General features: G+C 48.0%; 3 protein-coding genes across 3 annotated transcripts; 2 read left to right on the plus strand and 1 right to left on the minus strand.

Annotated features, from left to right (window-relative positions):
• Positions 1–165: 165 nt before the first annotated feature.
• Positions 166–1,296, plus strand: FOXG_19728 (uncharacterized protein; the record flags this gene model as incomplete). Its single annotated transcript, XM_018399993.1, has 1 exon — positions 166–1,296. One exon carries the CDS (start codon positions 166–168, stop codon positions 1,294–1,296), a length of 1,131 nt encoding a protein of 376 aa, XP_018244633.1.
• Positions 1,297–4,196: 2,900 nt separating this feature from the next.
• FOXG_07269 (uncharacterized protein) lies at positions 4,197–5,159 on the plus strand (the record flags this gene model as incomplete). Its single annotated transcript, XM_018385877.1, has 4 exons — positions 4,197–4,641; positions 4,685–4,788; positions 4,847–5,035; positions 5,088–5,159. 4 exons carry the CDS (start codon positions 4,197–4,199, stop codon positions 5,157–5,159), a joined length of 810 nt encoding a protein of 269 aa, XP_018244634.1.
• A 1,488-nt stretch (positions 5,160–6,647) lies between these two features.
• Positions 6,648–8,321, minus strand: FOXG_07270 (uncharacterized protein; the record flags this gene model as incomplete). The annotated part of the gene is made up of 2 exons (XM_018385878.1): positions 6,648–6,968; positions 7,023–8,321. The coding sequence occupies 2 exons, from the start codon at positions 8,319–8,321 to the stop codon at positions 6,648–6,650; spliced, it is 1,620 nt and encodes a 539-aa protein (XP_018244635.1).
• Positions 8,322–13,745: the final 5,424 nt, after the last annotated feature.

The raw sequence follows: 13,745 nt of genomic DNA on the forward strand, positions 1-13,745 counted from the left end.
CATACCGCCTCTCGTCTACAGTCCGTCACTGCCTTCTACAAGTAGCGTAGGGCGCTGAGAAATCGATATGCACAACTGACTGTTTGCACAGACGAAGGATCCCACTTCTACAATTTGCCTTATATGCCGCTCAAATAGCATTTACCTCCCCATATTCATCCCACCATGTCTATTGCAGCATTCACCCCCCAAAATGCGTCGAGAGAGTCGTATGTGACAGCTGCCAGACGCCAGGTCACAAAGAATGCATCTTACAACCTCACGCAACACTGGACCTGGCCTGAGAGTCTTATGTCTAGACAAGATATTCCTACATTGCAAGAAACAACCCCAAAAACGCTGCAAGATAATAAAACAGTCGCCGAAGGGCTCTTCAAACGGCTACCGTCCTCTTCGCTGAATGCAAGTAACGGTAGCGAAGAACAGGATTCTTGCCAGCCTCATATCAACTCCAATCTCTCCACCATCCCTTTCAACAACCCAACCCTAGTCGGGGAGGTTCATCAGTGGAGAGACTTGGTCCGTAGCTGGTGTTCCCAGCCCTTAGAGTCTTGTGTTACTCCTGGCAAACCTGACGACAAGTCGCCACAAAATTCAGAGCGGCTGCTCCTTAAAGACGAAGTGGGGAATTACCAAGCAGGCCGAAACACTCATAGCAAGTCTTTGGGATTTGCTCTGCCTCAGCCCAGTCGACTGAGCTCCAGAAAATCTGCGTGTACCAAAACGGTGCATTTCGCACCAGATCTGGAACAAATTTGCCACTTCTACCGCACCGATCGTCCATCAGCAGTCAATTCTATTTCGGCCCTTGTTGATGACTGGCGTCGAGACAAAGTCTCCTCGTCCTCTCATCACGAATGGCCCTGCAGGCGAGCATCCTCGTACTACTGGGCTATCAACACTCCCAACTTTCCCCAAGATGCCGTGGCTCGCCAATCGATGCCTGTTAGGCTTGACAAGATAATATTTTCGGCTCCTGAAACAGCCATCATGGGAAGTGTTATAGTAGCAAATCTCGATTTTCACAAATTGGTTGCCTGTCGCTACACTTTAGACTATTGGAAGACTGTATCAGAAACCGAGGCGATATATAACGCCGATCAGTGCGGAAGAAATCAAGACTACGATGTGTTCATCTTCAAAATCGACTTGACGGAATGTATTGATCTTGAGTATAAGCCCATGTTTCTTTGCATTCGTTATGTGGTGAGTGGCCAAGAGTTTTGGGATAACAATTCTTACGCGAATTTTCAAGTGGATTTTATGAAGAAAGGGAGAAGACAGCAAACGGCATGACTGAAGGTGTACAATACAAGACAATTTATTACCCCACGGGCAGCCTGTTCTGTTCTGACTGAAAGGGCACTAGTCGCTAATGCTTACATCCAACGCCTGCTTTTCGTCCTCGTTTCCCTCAAGCCCATGCTGTGCCACTCATTGCTCAATTTGTGTCCGCGTTTTCGTAAGCAGATGTTTTGTTAGAATTATGCCGTCTTATGGGCCTATAATCAGTTTCTGGCTGAACAAGCGAGGTATGCAGAAGTACCAGTGCTGCCTAGAGCTCCGGGCGCAAATCGAAGAAGTGGAGATATATCGCCAGTGCGGATAAAGAGGACTGCGACCTTCCGTCAGCCATTAAGGTACATCAACGTATGGGCAAAAAGCCGCCAATACATGTGTATACAGCGTGTAAGTGTAGAAATGCCTAAGAAGTGGGGCTAACTTTTGTTAGATTGGCGGCTGGGAATTGTTAGATACGCGAGTAGGGTTAATATCCAATTAAAATAGGGTTAATTTTCACACTTGAGGATCAATCTCGTCCCCAGGAGCTTCTGTCTCTGTTCTGTCCTTTTAGGTGTTGTTAGATACGCATGAATACGATGGGGTGAGTGTATCCAAGTGTGGACCAGAATGTTGTGATGTTATTGATCGTCGACTTGATTCTTTGATCAGTCTGTCAAAGAGGGGTTTCACCCCTCTTTTGGATACAAGAATAATATTGCAATAAGGGAAGTGGAGCCCATTCCTGTTGGATTAGTGATAGCGCCTCGATAAAAGAAACATGTATTTTGTGGGTCCCCGGATATATCAATACCGGGTAGCGGGGAAAACACCAAAAAAGGACAGAACAGAGACAGAAGCTCCTGGGGACTAGATTGATCCTCAAGTGTGAAAATTAATCCTATTTTAATTGGATATTAACCCTACTCGCGTATCTAACATTAACTACCCCCACTTCTAATCCACCCAAATCCACCCAATCCATCCACGACATCGCCGATGGATTCGGTGGATTAGTCAATCCACTGGGGTTTTGCTAGTGGAGTGGACAGTGGAATCCACGAGTGGATCCACTACGTGGATTGGGTGGAGTGGCTTTCAACCCTGAAGAGCTCCAGTCATTAAGAGCCAAATCATCAGCTGAGAAGATATCCCATCGACAAGCTCGAGGCCCAGTACGCAGTTTTTGTAGATAGTAGGAAAGCAATGGTAAGGGAGTTTGATATCTTGCCACTGCAGGAACACATGGTAAGAAAAGGCCAATAGCCCATGTCGTATAGCTTCATTGATCGAGCCGGCAGTGAAGTCCATGCGCAGCAGGCGATACATTACCGCAGTCATCGTTTCATGGATAGTCTGCGGGCGTATTAACTGCTGAGTCTGCGTCCCAATATTCACTAGCACACAAAATCTTCTCATAACTCGCCAAAGTGTCGCCAAACTGCTGTCCAAGCTTTCAGAAATCTCAATGTACCCTTGGGAACACATCTTGTCGTCCCAAGCTCGCAGTAGATTATGGGGATAATCCGGAACCGGCTGTGAATGCTGACTGAAGAACACATAGCTCGACCCATTGTGCGTCGCGATGCTAAGATCGCACCTATGAAGGATCAGTATTTAGCCGATGGCTATAAGTTGTTGGTATAGTTTACCTCAACATCCCTACTTCAAGGGCTTTGCCCCTGAACACATATATACCTCCTCTCAGGTCCACCATTTTATGAAGGCCTTGCATATGCTGCTTTGATGTCTGATAATCCCCATCGAAATGTGCAGCTTCAGCAAGCTTCAAGACCACACTGATTGTAGAGTCGGAAACTTTTAGTTCTTCATCTTCCCCTAGAAGCCTTTACTTCAGAAGTGCCAGGCCTTTCTGGAAATGAAGCAACGCCGCTAAATTGATGATACTCTCCAGATGGCGAAGAACCCTGTCGATGAAGCTTTCCACTGCGAACGCCGTTATGTGAAGACCAACAGCGTCTCGTGCAATGGGGTAATGTCCCTCATTGTTCTCTTCCTGAAGGCCAATCGCCACCTTTAGAGGGAAGATAACCTTTCTTGCGAATGGTGTAACTTAGTTCATGTCAGTAAGGCGGAGGATTCTTGGAAACCTGAGTTACGAACCTTTAGCTATGTTTAAAAGCATCAGCAGCTCTATATCAGCAGCAAACTCGGCAAAAGACAAATCCGAGCCGACACGGCTAGGTATTAGTGAAGTATACAAGCTGCCCACTTCTTCCAGCTTAATTCGTGCTGTCTGAGTGTAAACAGCCATTGTCCTTTCCCTCCTGCCGATCGTTGGCTGACCCTTGTCTGGGCGAACTTTTTTCTTCTTCCCTCGCATGACATGGCTTCTGATGAGCTTCCTCGTGACTGCATCGACGGATGGATTCAGATCCTGTCATATTGAAAGTCTTGGCACGTCCCTTTTGTTTGCCTAACGTGGTAATGTTGAACAGAAGGCATACGCTGGGGTCTCACGTGCAAACAGGGATCTTTTAAGATTTCGCACGTAAATAGTAGAGAGTTCAGGGGTAGATTTAAAACAGCACAACCTGAATACACCAATCTGAATCAGTGGACCGAATATACGTAATGCCTGACAGGTAAAGGTTTAAGGCGGAGCATATATACCCTGGCACAACGACAACGGATGACAAATCCCAGACAAATCCCATAATGTGGGGTTAATCAGGGTGCCAAGACAACTTTTTGTTTGCCGTTTCGAGTATAGCGGCCGGTATTTGCGTCACTATCACGGATTCGGCGCAGATTTCGGATGTTGGGCCCCCTGTCAGCGTTCGCCATAAACTTTCTATAAAAGTGCTCAGGAATTCGTTTCATATCATGGTATCTGAGACTTGACAGTCCTGACCTATTTATCTTGCAGAGACTTAATAACTTAATCCTTTTCAATGAATTCTCTACGGAAGTCTGTCCTAATCACCGGCTGCTCTGCTGGTGGTATTGGCGGAGCATTGGCCGATGCGTTTCACGCCAAAGGTTACCACGTCTTCGCAACTGCACGTAACCCATCAAAATTGCCGCCGAGTCTCTCCAGTGCGGCAAATGTCACGGTTCTGAAGCTAGACGTGTTATCCACGGAGTCGATCGCCGCTGCTGTTGAAAGCGTCAAGAGCCAAACCGGTGGTGGGCTCGATGTTCTCGTCAACAATAGTGGCGGGGGCTACACTTTACCGGCTTTGGATGTTTCGATTGAGGAGAGCAAGAAGCTGTTCGAACTAAACTTCTGGGCTCCATTGACTATGCTTCAAGCCTTTGCCCCTCTTCTGATCAAGACCAAAGGATGCATTGTGAACAATTCCTCTGTTAACGCAATCGCCCCTATGCCGCTCATGAGTGATTGCCAGATTCTCTTTATAGCCATTTTCTAATAGCCTAGGCATTTACAACAGCTCCAAGGCTGCTCTTTTCTCGGCCAGTGAGACATGGCGTCACGAACTTCAACCTCCCGGAATTCGTACTATTACCCTGCTTATCTCCGCGGTCAAAACCAACTTTTTTTTCTGAACATCATGCGGCCGATGTACCTGATTATTCCCAGTACTTTGAGATTAGGGACTTCATTCATGGCCTTGTTGATGGCCGCATGCAAGAGAATGGAATAAGTGCGAAGCAGTATGCGACTAAAGTAGTCGGTGAGGTCGAAAAAGGCACAGGCGGAGTGGTCTGGGCCGGCAAAGACGCTTCAATCCTCCGTCTACTGTCGTGGCTGTTATCACAGTCCGTTTTTGTAAGACTTGAGCTATCTCTGATATTGAATCGATATCTAATTGCAAATGTAGGATATGGTAGTGCAGAGCGTCATTCCGATTGCTCGTGAGATGGCTAAAGCTACACGACGGAAACTAGCCTAAGAGACCTCAACTTCCCAGAAAGGAGCTGCGCTGTCAACTGCTGGGAAGATTGTGGGAACACGACGGCTTGGAATGCGCCAGGAAGCCTTGCTGTGGAGGAATATCGGAGCACGACTAGACGGACAGGGGTCGGGTCAGGAAACGTGCAGGAGTAACTTGCTTTATAAGCGGGCCGTAGATACAAGCGAGTCGCGGATTTTCCTACCACTTTCCGATAGCGCCAAATTGCAGCAGCACCACGCCTTGAATCCTTTCAACCCCAAGCTTCCTGTCTGATTAGGCGCGTCATGCGCGAGGAACTAGCGTTTAGAAGGGGGGGACTGCAATTCTTGAGAAGTTAGAATTTTGACCGTGGCACTTCAACTTTTCGATCACTACTGTACCACGACCATGAGTTCTAACATAGAATCAGGCTCGTCTGATGTAATCTAACAGTTCATTCTGCTTCCTCAATATAAAATCCTTATATGTCAAGTGTGTCAGTTCGGGTGCGTTGTGGTGAAGTTGCTACGAACTTGCGAAACACGGCATCATGACATAAACGCGGAGAGCCGACGCAAACTAGCAAAAACAATTCAAATACTCCCCCATATATTACAAAACCAGTCTTAGCTCGATCAAATACAATATCCACCGCCGACAATCCAACCCATTATTTGTCTTGGTGCACCAAAGCGGGATGGACTCAAGTGTCGAATATGCGGCACGTTTCTGCCTCAGGTTCCAAAGATTCAAGCTCATTGTGCCAAAAGCACCAGTGGATTAATCCAAGATGCAAAGGAAGGTCATCGACGGAATCCCCAACGCCTCCCGCTGAACTACCATGGATTGCTGGAATCAGCTGTCAACGATTTTTCTCTTCCAGGTCAGGCAACAAATGGTTCCAAGTCGACCAAAATAGTAATAGACAGAAAATATATCAATCTGGATCAATGGACCGAATACACGTAATGTCTGACAGGTGCGACCGTTACACAGTGGTTCCCGCCTCGTCCGGACGACGACAACAGAGAGACAGGCCAGGCAAAACGTTTGAAATTCCAAAGCTGTGGCTATCTGGTGATACAGTTCACTTCGCTGACACAATTCGCATTGGTAATGGGTGGTCGAATGTGCGTGGCCAGTCATGTTGCTTCGCGCGCGCTGTGCACTGTCATTCTCTACCTTGTCACGCATTTCCAGATCCTCCCGGCCCCGGAATTATCTGATCCTACGGCTTGGAACCCTTTGGAGGGCTTGCTAAGCAAGGGAAACCATCAAGCGAGACCAAAAGCAAAGAAAGTCAGATTGGTGCCCAGGGACTTGGCTACAACAAAGAGAATGCTTTCGCTGTCTCATTGAGCAAGGGCAAAGTGATATGGCATAGTGATATCAATTCAGGGGTCAGGTCTATACAAGAAGAGCACAATAACAGATCTATGATACGGATATTTGTGCCTACGAACAGTGTAATGAACCGGTTGGTCTTCATCCCTCTGAGGGTACGTCTCATTCGAACTCAATGATAATCTCAGGGGCGCCCTCAAATCCAGGAGGCATCGTATGAACCAAACTCCAATAATTGTAGTCGTAAATTGGACTTCCTAAACCACCATATCGGCCAGCGAATGTGACCTTCGGCACGGGATTTGCATTTCCAGAGACAGATATCGAGATGCCTTGAATGTCAGCCCACGACTGGACATCCCTCTTCGCAAGTGAGGGAGAGGCCACAAAAGTGAATACAGAACTGCTGGTCCCCTCAGGATAAGTCACTTTCAGCTTCTTTGGCGAGACTTGCATCAGGACGTGGGCCTCAGTAGGACGGAGCTGGGTGTTGCGTCAGTAAAGACAGGAGTGAATTCTGAAGCCGTATTAACTTACGCTGAGCCATCCGATGCTATCATCTCCATAAGCCCAATGTGCAACAGCGGGATGGAACTGGGCCTTGTTATTCGACGGTCCGTTTGCGCTCTGCGTCCGATACGACTGAGCTCCGATCATCAGCGACTCGCTGAGCCACGTCGTGATATTACGGGTATCAAGGTCGTAGGGCGGATAGTAGGCCTTCCCTTTGTATGTCCTCTCTCCATCAAATATCTTCAGTGACTCCTTAAGATCCTCCGAAAGCAATGAGTTGTGGAATTCCGAGTGGACGGCAATGAGTGGCGCCCAAGCCCAGTCACGGGCATGGCTCATGACTTCCGGGTACTGCCATACACCCGCCTCTTTTCTACCGATAATGGGTGCGAGAAAGTGGGATAGGATGCCGAGAGACTTGGTCATGTCGAACGTGTATGAACGGTCCCATGGACCAGCGAGGTTCCGCATCCCCGGATTCCACAGTTGCGATGTGTAATTCCAGACACCGCGCAGGAGATCTGGACCTCTTTGGGAGAGAATACTATCCCCATGGCCATACTTACACCATAGTGTAAGACCAAAGAGTGAAATGCCGGTGTAAGTCGCTGAGTTGAATTCAGAAAGCGTATCATGCAAGTCAAAGAGGTCAATAATCTTCTTCGCATAATCCTCTCCAGCCTGTGTCATATTGTCATCGCCTATTTGGCGACCGGTCCAGCTTGTCTCGATTGCACGCATGATTGCAGTGTTACTGTAAGATGGATAGAGGTTATCTCCGTTCACACCACCCTCGCGGTATGAGCCGCCAATGCTGCAGTTACGTAGACTTTCCAGTATAAGCCCCTTCAAATCGTCAGACAACAGGTCACCGAACTCTTCGTATATCGTGATGAAGCTGAGACCGACGAAGCCTCGCCAGTTCGGGTCCCACGATCCGTACATGCGGGCAGGGTACCATGGTGTTCCAACAGTTGGCTCCTCCGGCTCTCGCGTATAGTCGCCATACCACAAGTCTTTGGGGTTGTCATGCTGGTCCTTGATGACGTATCTTATGACATCCTCAGCCCTTGAGGCGTCACCGTCGCCGTTCCGTGCAAGAAGTCCGACCGCATACCATGTAGAGGCTAGTGTCTCGTGGTTCATTGCCGCCTTAGATTCGAGGTCATATAGCTGTGAGATCTTCGGGTCGTAGAACTTGTCCATCCACTCCATAGAGTCTTCAACCATTGCTTTCGCCTCTCCTAGTAGCGCCCATGATTGCGCAACATGCTGGGTAAGAACGCCAAGGAGGCAAGCATGCACCCCACTAGAGACCTTCATATTGGCTTCAAAGATTGGAAAGGATCAAGATGTCTCTTTTGTCCGGTCTGATCAAGAAGGTGACGAATCTCAGTGAGGATGATCAGCTACCGTGATAGAGCAAAGGTTATCTGAACAGCCGCAAAGGACTGAGGCAGACATTGCATATTTGTATTGAGTCCTCTTGCTGGTTGGATTCAGCGCGCATCTTGTGGTTCTGTGTCTTCGTCTCCTAATCCAAATCCTACCTCAAAAGCAAAGCCAGCTGCTATTCGTTGGAAAGCGGTATGAGTGACACCTTGGTGACCAAATCGTGCATGTGGAAAGTCCAATGCATCCTGGCTCATACTTGGTTAGCAACAGGTAAGTGGCTCAAGAGGCTTACATGCTAAATTCATCCATTACTGCGCAGCCGATACCGCATTATGCCTACTATGCGAGCCCGATACCTTCAACTAGGTCTATAATGTCGCGATTTGGTTATTCCTGGCTTATCGAGGGCATATCCAAGATCCTTAGTGGCATAGTCTAAACGTCTTTGCTTTACTGTACTATTTCTGTGATTTTTCACTCTGAAATACCTATGAGTGGCGGGCGCGCTTAGACTGAGGCACGGGCCGCAACGGTCATTCCGCAAAAAAAATAACCTTCTCACAGGCGAATCAACCTTATTGGTTGAGTATTTCTGAGCCATTAGGGATGCGGCTGAGGGGCCCGGGGCTACATTTTAGGAAGCCAGCGCTTACGAAATTCGTGCCAGTCCCAGCGAACATGGCTATCCAGCTGCCATAATGTTTGTGCGCAAAAGTGGGGATGGCTTAATGATTGAGCTCTGTGACGACAGTCAAATAGAGTCGGTGAGCGACGCATCTTTAACCATGACTACCCGGATTTGCTATAATTGATATGTCATATTTCTCGAGACATTGGAGAAGCAGTATTTATCAAATACTGTAGACCTGGGATGGTTGTGAAGGATTTGACGTTTGGTCTTCGTTTTTAGCCTCCAGACTCCAGGCCCTCGAAACAAGACCGAATGGTCGCTGGGAAAAAATTGGGTGGGGACGGGACCAAAGAGAATGTACGGGCGTTAGGTTTCACCAGTCTCCCCTCCCCTCCGTCCTAAACTCTAGTCCAGATTAGGGCTTCTACCACCATCACAATACGGTGTTAGGTCTCATTCAGTAGCACGGCAGTTTTGGCAGTCACCCATCGCTGTGTTTAGCCATGACGCCATCTTAGCTCGTATGAGGGATCTTGATAGTGAGATGCTGTTGGGCTTACCCGGGCGGCAGCATCGGCGCCAGAGTACGTACGGAAAGGGGTTGTAGATGCTCCATGGCCTCATTGACTGTAAGACCAACGGCCGTGGATGAGGTTATCTATGGATATTACTTACCATTTGATCATGGCAGATCAGAGTTACGTCGAACAGTAGGGTAGCTGTCTATCAAACCTCTGCCTTCAACCCGACGCTGCACGATATCGCTTGAAACGTTGGGGTCTGAGGTTCAGGCATCAGTAAATTGGGGCTAGCGGAGGGCAGGGGGCTTCAGCACCAGCAGCAACCTTGTATCCTACACCTAGGATGCGACCTGTGGTATTCTGAAGCACGACATCCAATATGAATGATATTGAAACCTACCAATTACCAAGAGAAGCAACGAAGAGACAGAAGGATTCGCTCCACTGCGCCACCCCCTAGCAAAACAAGCTGCATTGTGGCTCTTAAACCTCGCAAGCCCTGGATTCAGGAATAAGGGTCAAAGCGGGTAACGGTGGGAAAGAGCCGAGGTCAGGAATGGCATGGTGACAATGGAGCGGGGACGGACCAGGGTTAGCTGTGAGTGGTGGGGAAGCGGTGATCAGTACAAGAGTAGCCTATACTCCGCGTCATAGACCCAAATAGATGTCTGCAGATGATCAATAACCTCCACGGCTTTCTGGGCTGCTGCGACCACCATTCATGTTTGATGCCGTATCTGGTTAACTCCGTGTGCCTCGTCTGCATCCTAAGCATTTGCAAAAGCTTATTCTGGATGCCCGGGCCTGATCCCGCTTCACCTACTCAAGCATTATTATCAGAAACGCACTGCGTTTCCTGTTTTTGACCAATCATCGTCCAAAATCTCCGACCCATATTTCTTTCGATGGAAACGCAGTGCGTTTCCTATGCCGCACTAATGGAAATTAAAAACCTAAAACACGAAACGCGACGCGTTTCCGTCGGCTAACCCTTGTCAAGTTCAACAACTTGATCACTCCAGACCCAAACAACAGCATTTTACCATCGTTTGCTGAACCTGACATATCTATCGTCTTCGTACAACATCTACTCAATCTCCTCCACTTTATCCTATCTTATATACTTTTCTATGCTTAGTCGTAATGGACCTCTTCCCTACTCTTCTATTCCTAATTGTCGTGTACCCCTGTTCACTTCTCAAGTGCCTGTCTATCTCCGGTTTATTCCCATGTAATCCATACTGTGGCGAGTTATTTGTCCCATTTTGATTGACGGTCTGAGCACGCGTCACATACGCAAATCCAGTAGGCAATTGCAGCTTAAGTTTTCAGCGACACAACCAATATCTCTTGTCTTTTGTAGCTTCATCAGATCCTTAGATACTTAATAATATAGGAGCGCATTCGTTTTTTTTAATTGAATATTTTTTCCTTCTACAGCTCATAATTAAACTAGAAGGCTTCATATTAAATCAGTCGCAGAGCAGGGTCCAGCGTTACACCTTCCGAATCAAGCTAGTGGCTCAGAGACGTCGCATTATGAGTCGTTGAAATCTAATTATTGGTTGCATGGCCGCGCCAGGCATGGATGAAAAGAGAAGCAGCTGCATATTTACAACCCCCACAGATAACAAAGCAACCCGCGTCTACACGAACCTCCACAGCCATCCCTGGATTGTGCTGTCTGATTCTTGGAAACTATCAACTCCGTTCTTTATTGAGTGCTGAACAGGGCGGGGTAATAAGACATGCAGGACTAAGTGCCACTGAAGGGATAGATAACAGAGCTTATTCCTTCCCCGAGGAAAGAGAAAACAGCCTTAGTCTATAGCCGTTTTCGGTTTTAATATAAACCCTATTAAAATCCCTAAAATGGCTTGCTTGACCGGCCGCAGCCATAAAAGCCCCTCAGCACAGACTAACCACACAGGGCTTAATAGCAGGCAGCTGACCACACAGCGATGGAAGCATAGGCCCATCGGGCGTTCAGTGGCACTTGTGACAGACTGACAAGTGCAGGCGAGCGACTCAAAAGCGGCTAGACGAGTCACTTAGTGGTGCGAGAGGACAATTGCGGCATGGCAGTGAGGGGAACCGAATAGGCAATCATTAGCTGTCGTATGTTTCCTCAATTGTGAGGTGACACGCTTTACCCCGCAAACCATATTAGCATCAAGTTGTTGTTAGGCAGATCGGCCCGCTCTGCGAAGATAGCTAAGACCTGACGAAGGAACCTGTATTATGGATCCGCCCTTAAAGAAAAAAGCAGCCTGCTGCATTATACGTATTGGCTGTAATAGAGCTTCCTATCTCACCTCATTATGGATACCGACGAGTTGCTTCGTCTCTGGTGGCGGGGGTGCGCCATTTTCTCAGCCAACGTAGCCGAAATCTCCTCGGCCCGTTGCTGCCTGATACTTAAACCGGCGGCCACACTAAAAGCAATCATATACTTTGCCAGCCGAATTGCACATTACCACCGTCGAGCTGAGGTGGCTAGCTGTAAGGTTGCAGGACTTGTTCCCGACTGTCGAATGTTCGAAGGAGGCCTGAGCGTTGGTCTGACTAAATGCCCTTTTTTCCGTCCTTGCAGCTTTATGGATCTTGGCATGGGAGATTACCATGTACCGGTAGATCAGAGCCCCACCATAGCCATCCATAATGAAGAACCATCAGTTCCCTGCCGGACTTGAATGTCACAGAGGGTTAATTGGTCCATAATCAACGCTCGGGCCTCCTTCGAACGGACGGCAGTTGATGAGCTGACCCTGCAACTTTGCACCTAGCCACCTCAGCTCGACAAAGGCAAATATGCAATACGGCTGGCAAAGTTCATTACTGCTTTTGCGTTGTCGCAGGTTTGCATCTTAGGGAGAAACGATTTAAAGACATTTGCCCAATATGAGTTATAAAAATGCCGCATCTTGCCGGTTTTACCTACCTTCTCTGCCACCACCCACAGCAACTCATCGGTATTTATTTTCTAGGACGAGAGAGGAATCTCGGTTACAGCCAATACCTCTAATGCAGCAGGAGGTTTTCTTCTTCAAGGTCGAATCAGTAATACAGATCACCTGGTCAGGACTCGGCGATCTCCGCGGAGCAGGCCGGTGTGCCCAACAACGACTTAATGCTGAGATGGTGGGCGGATAGACCTGTCACCTCACAACCGAGGAACGCACTACAGCTAATGATTGCCCATTCGTTCCCATCGTATCGAATTGCTCGCCTGCATTTGTTATTTTGTGACAAGTGTCATTGTACACCCGATGGTCCTGTGCATCAGCTACGTGGTCAGCTGCCCGCCACTAAGTCCCTGTGTGCATACAGACGAGCATGTGTCCAAGTCTGCTTTTCTTACCCCACCAAAAGGGCTGTTGTGGCTGCAGCCGGCCAAGCAAGCCGTTTTCAAGCCTTCGACAGGGTTTACATCAAAACCGAAAACGGCAATACACCAAGGCTGTTTTCTCTTTTCCCCAAGAGCTTCAGAAATTGTCCAAACCGGCTGGCAATGCAGAGAGTTTTGGGCCAGCTAGCTCCATCGCGCAATAGTAGTCTCTAATACTCTTCAACAGTTTGCCTTTCAGCTGACGTTGATACCAAAAGTGGGATTTAATGACGGCGCCAGGTCGAATAGATGCCTTACAAAGCCGCCAGAGCAGCATCTAGTATTACTCGTTCAATTTGATATAACCCCCCATTGTATTACTGCTTGATTTGGTCTCATCAGATTATTCCTCGTGACTAGATAAAATAAAGTAGTAGATGTTGTTCTGTTTAAATTCCAACTCGTGAGCTGCTCTGTGCTGCATAACCCTTACCCCAGATCGGCGCTAGCTAACCCTAAGCACCATTCAGGGACTCACCTTCGACCAAAGCGACGAGGCCGCAATAATGTACGTTGGCCCCGCAACCCCATTTTGGTGGAGAATTTGACTCATATCGCCTGCGAATAATACATAGGGCTGTCTCATACTTTTGCGCCCAACCTAGCAAGCTAGATTGGCTCACCTGGGGCCCTCGCCCCACATAAGGTAAAGGGTAATGATCTTTCGATACGTCGATGGATAACTTGGGTTAGTCAGCCTGCATAAAGCCATCAGATCATCTAGCAGGAACTGATCAGCTGGCAGGTATGTGTTTCCTCATCACCGTCCTCATATGATGTGAAAATTCTCAACACACAAGATCGTCAAAGCC

The sequence above is a fragment of the Fusarium oxysporum genome, chromosome 6, assembly GCF_000149955.1.
Source record: "Fusarium oxysporum f. sp. lycopersici 4287 chromosome 6, whole genome shotgun sequence".
Lineage (NCBI taxonomy): Eukaryota > Fungi > Ascomycota > Sordariomycetes > Hypocreales > Nectriaceae > Fusarium > Fusarium oxysporum.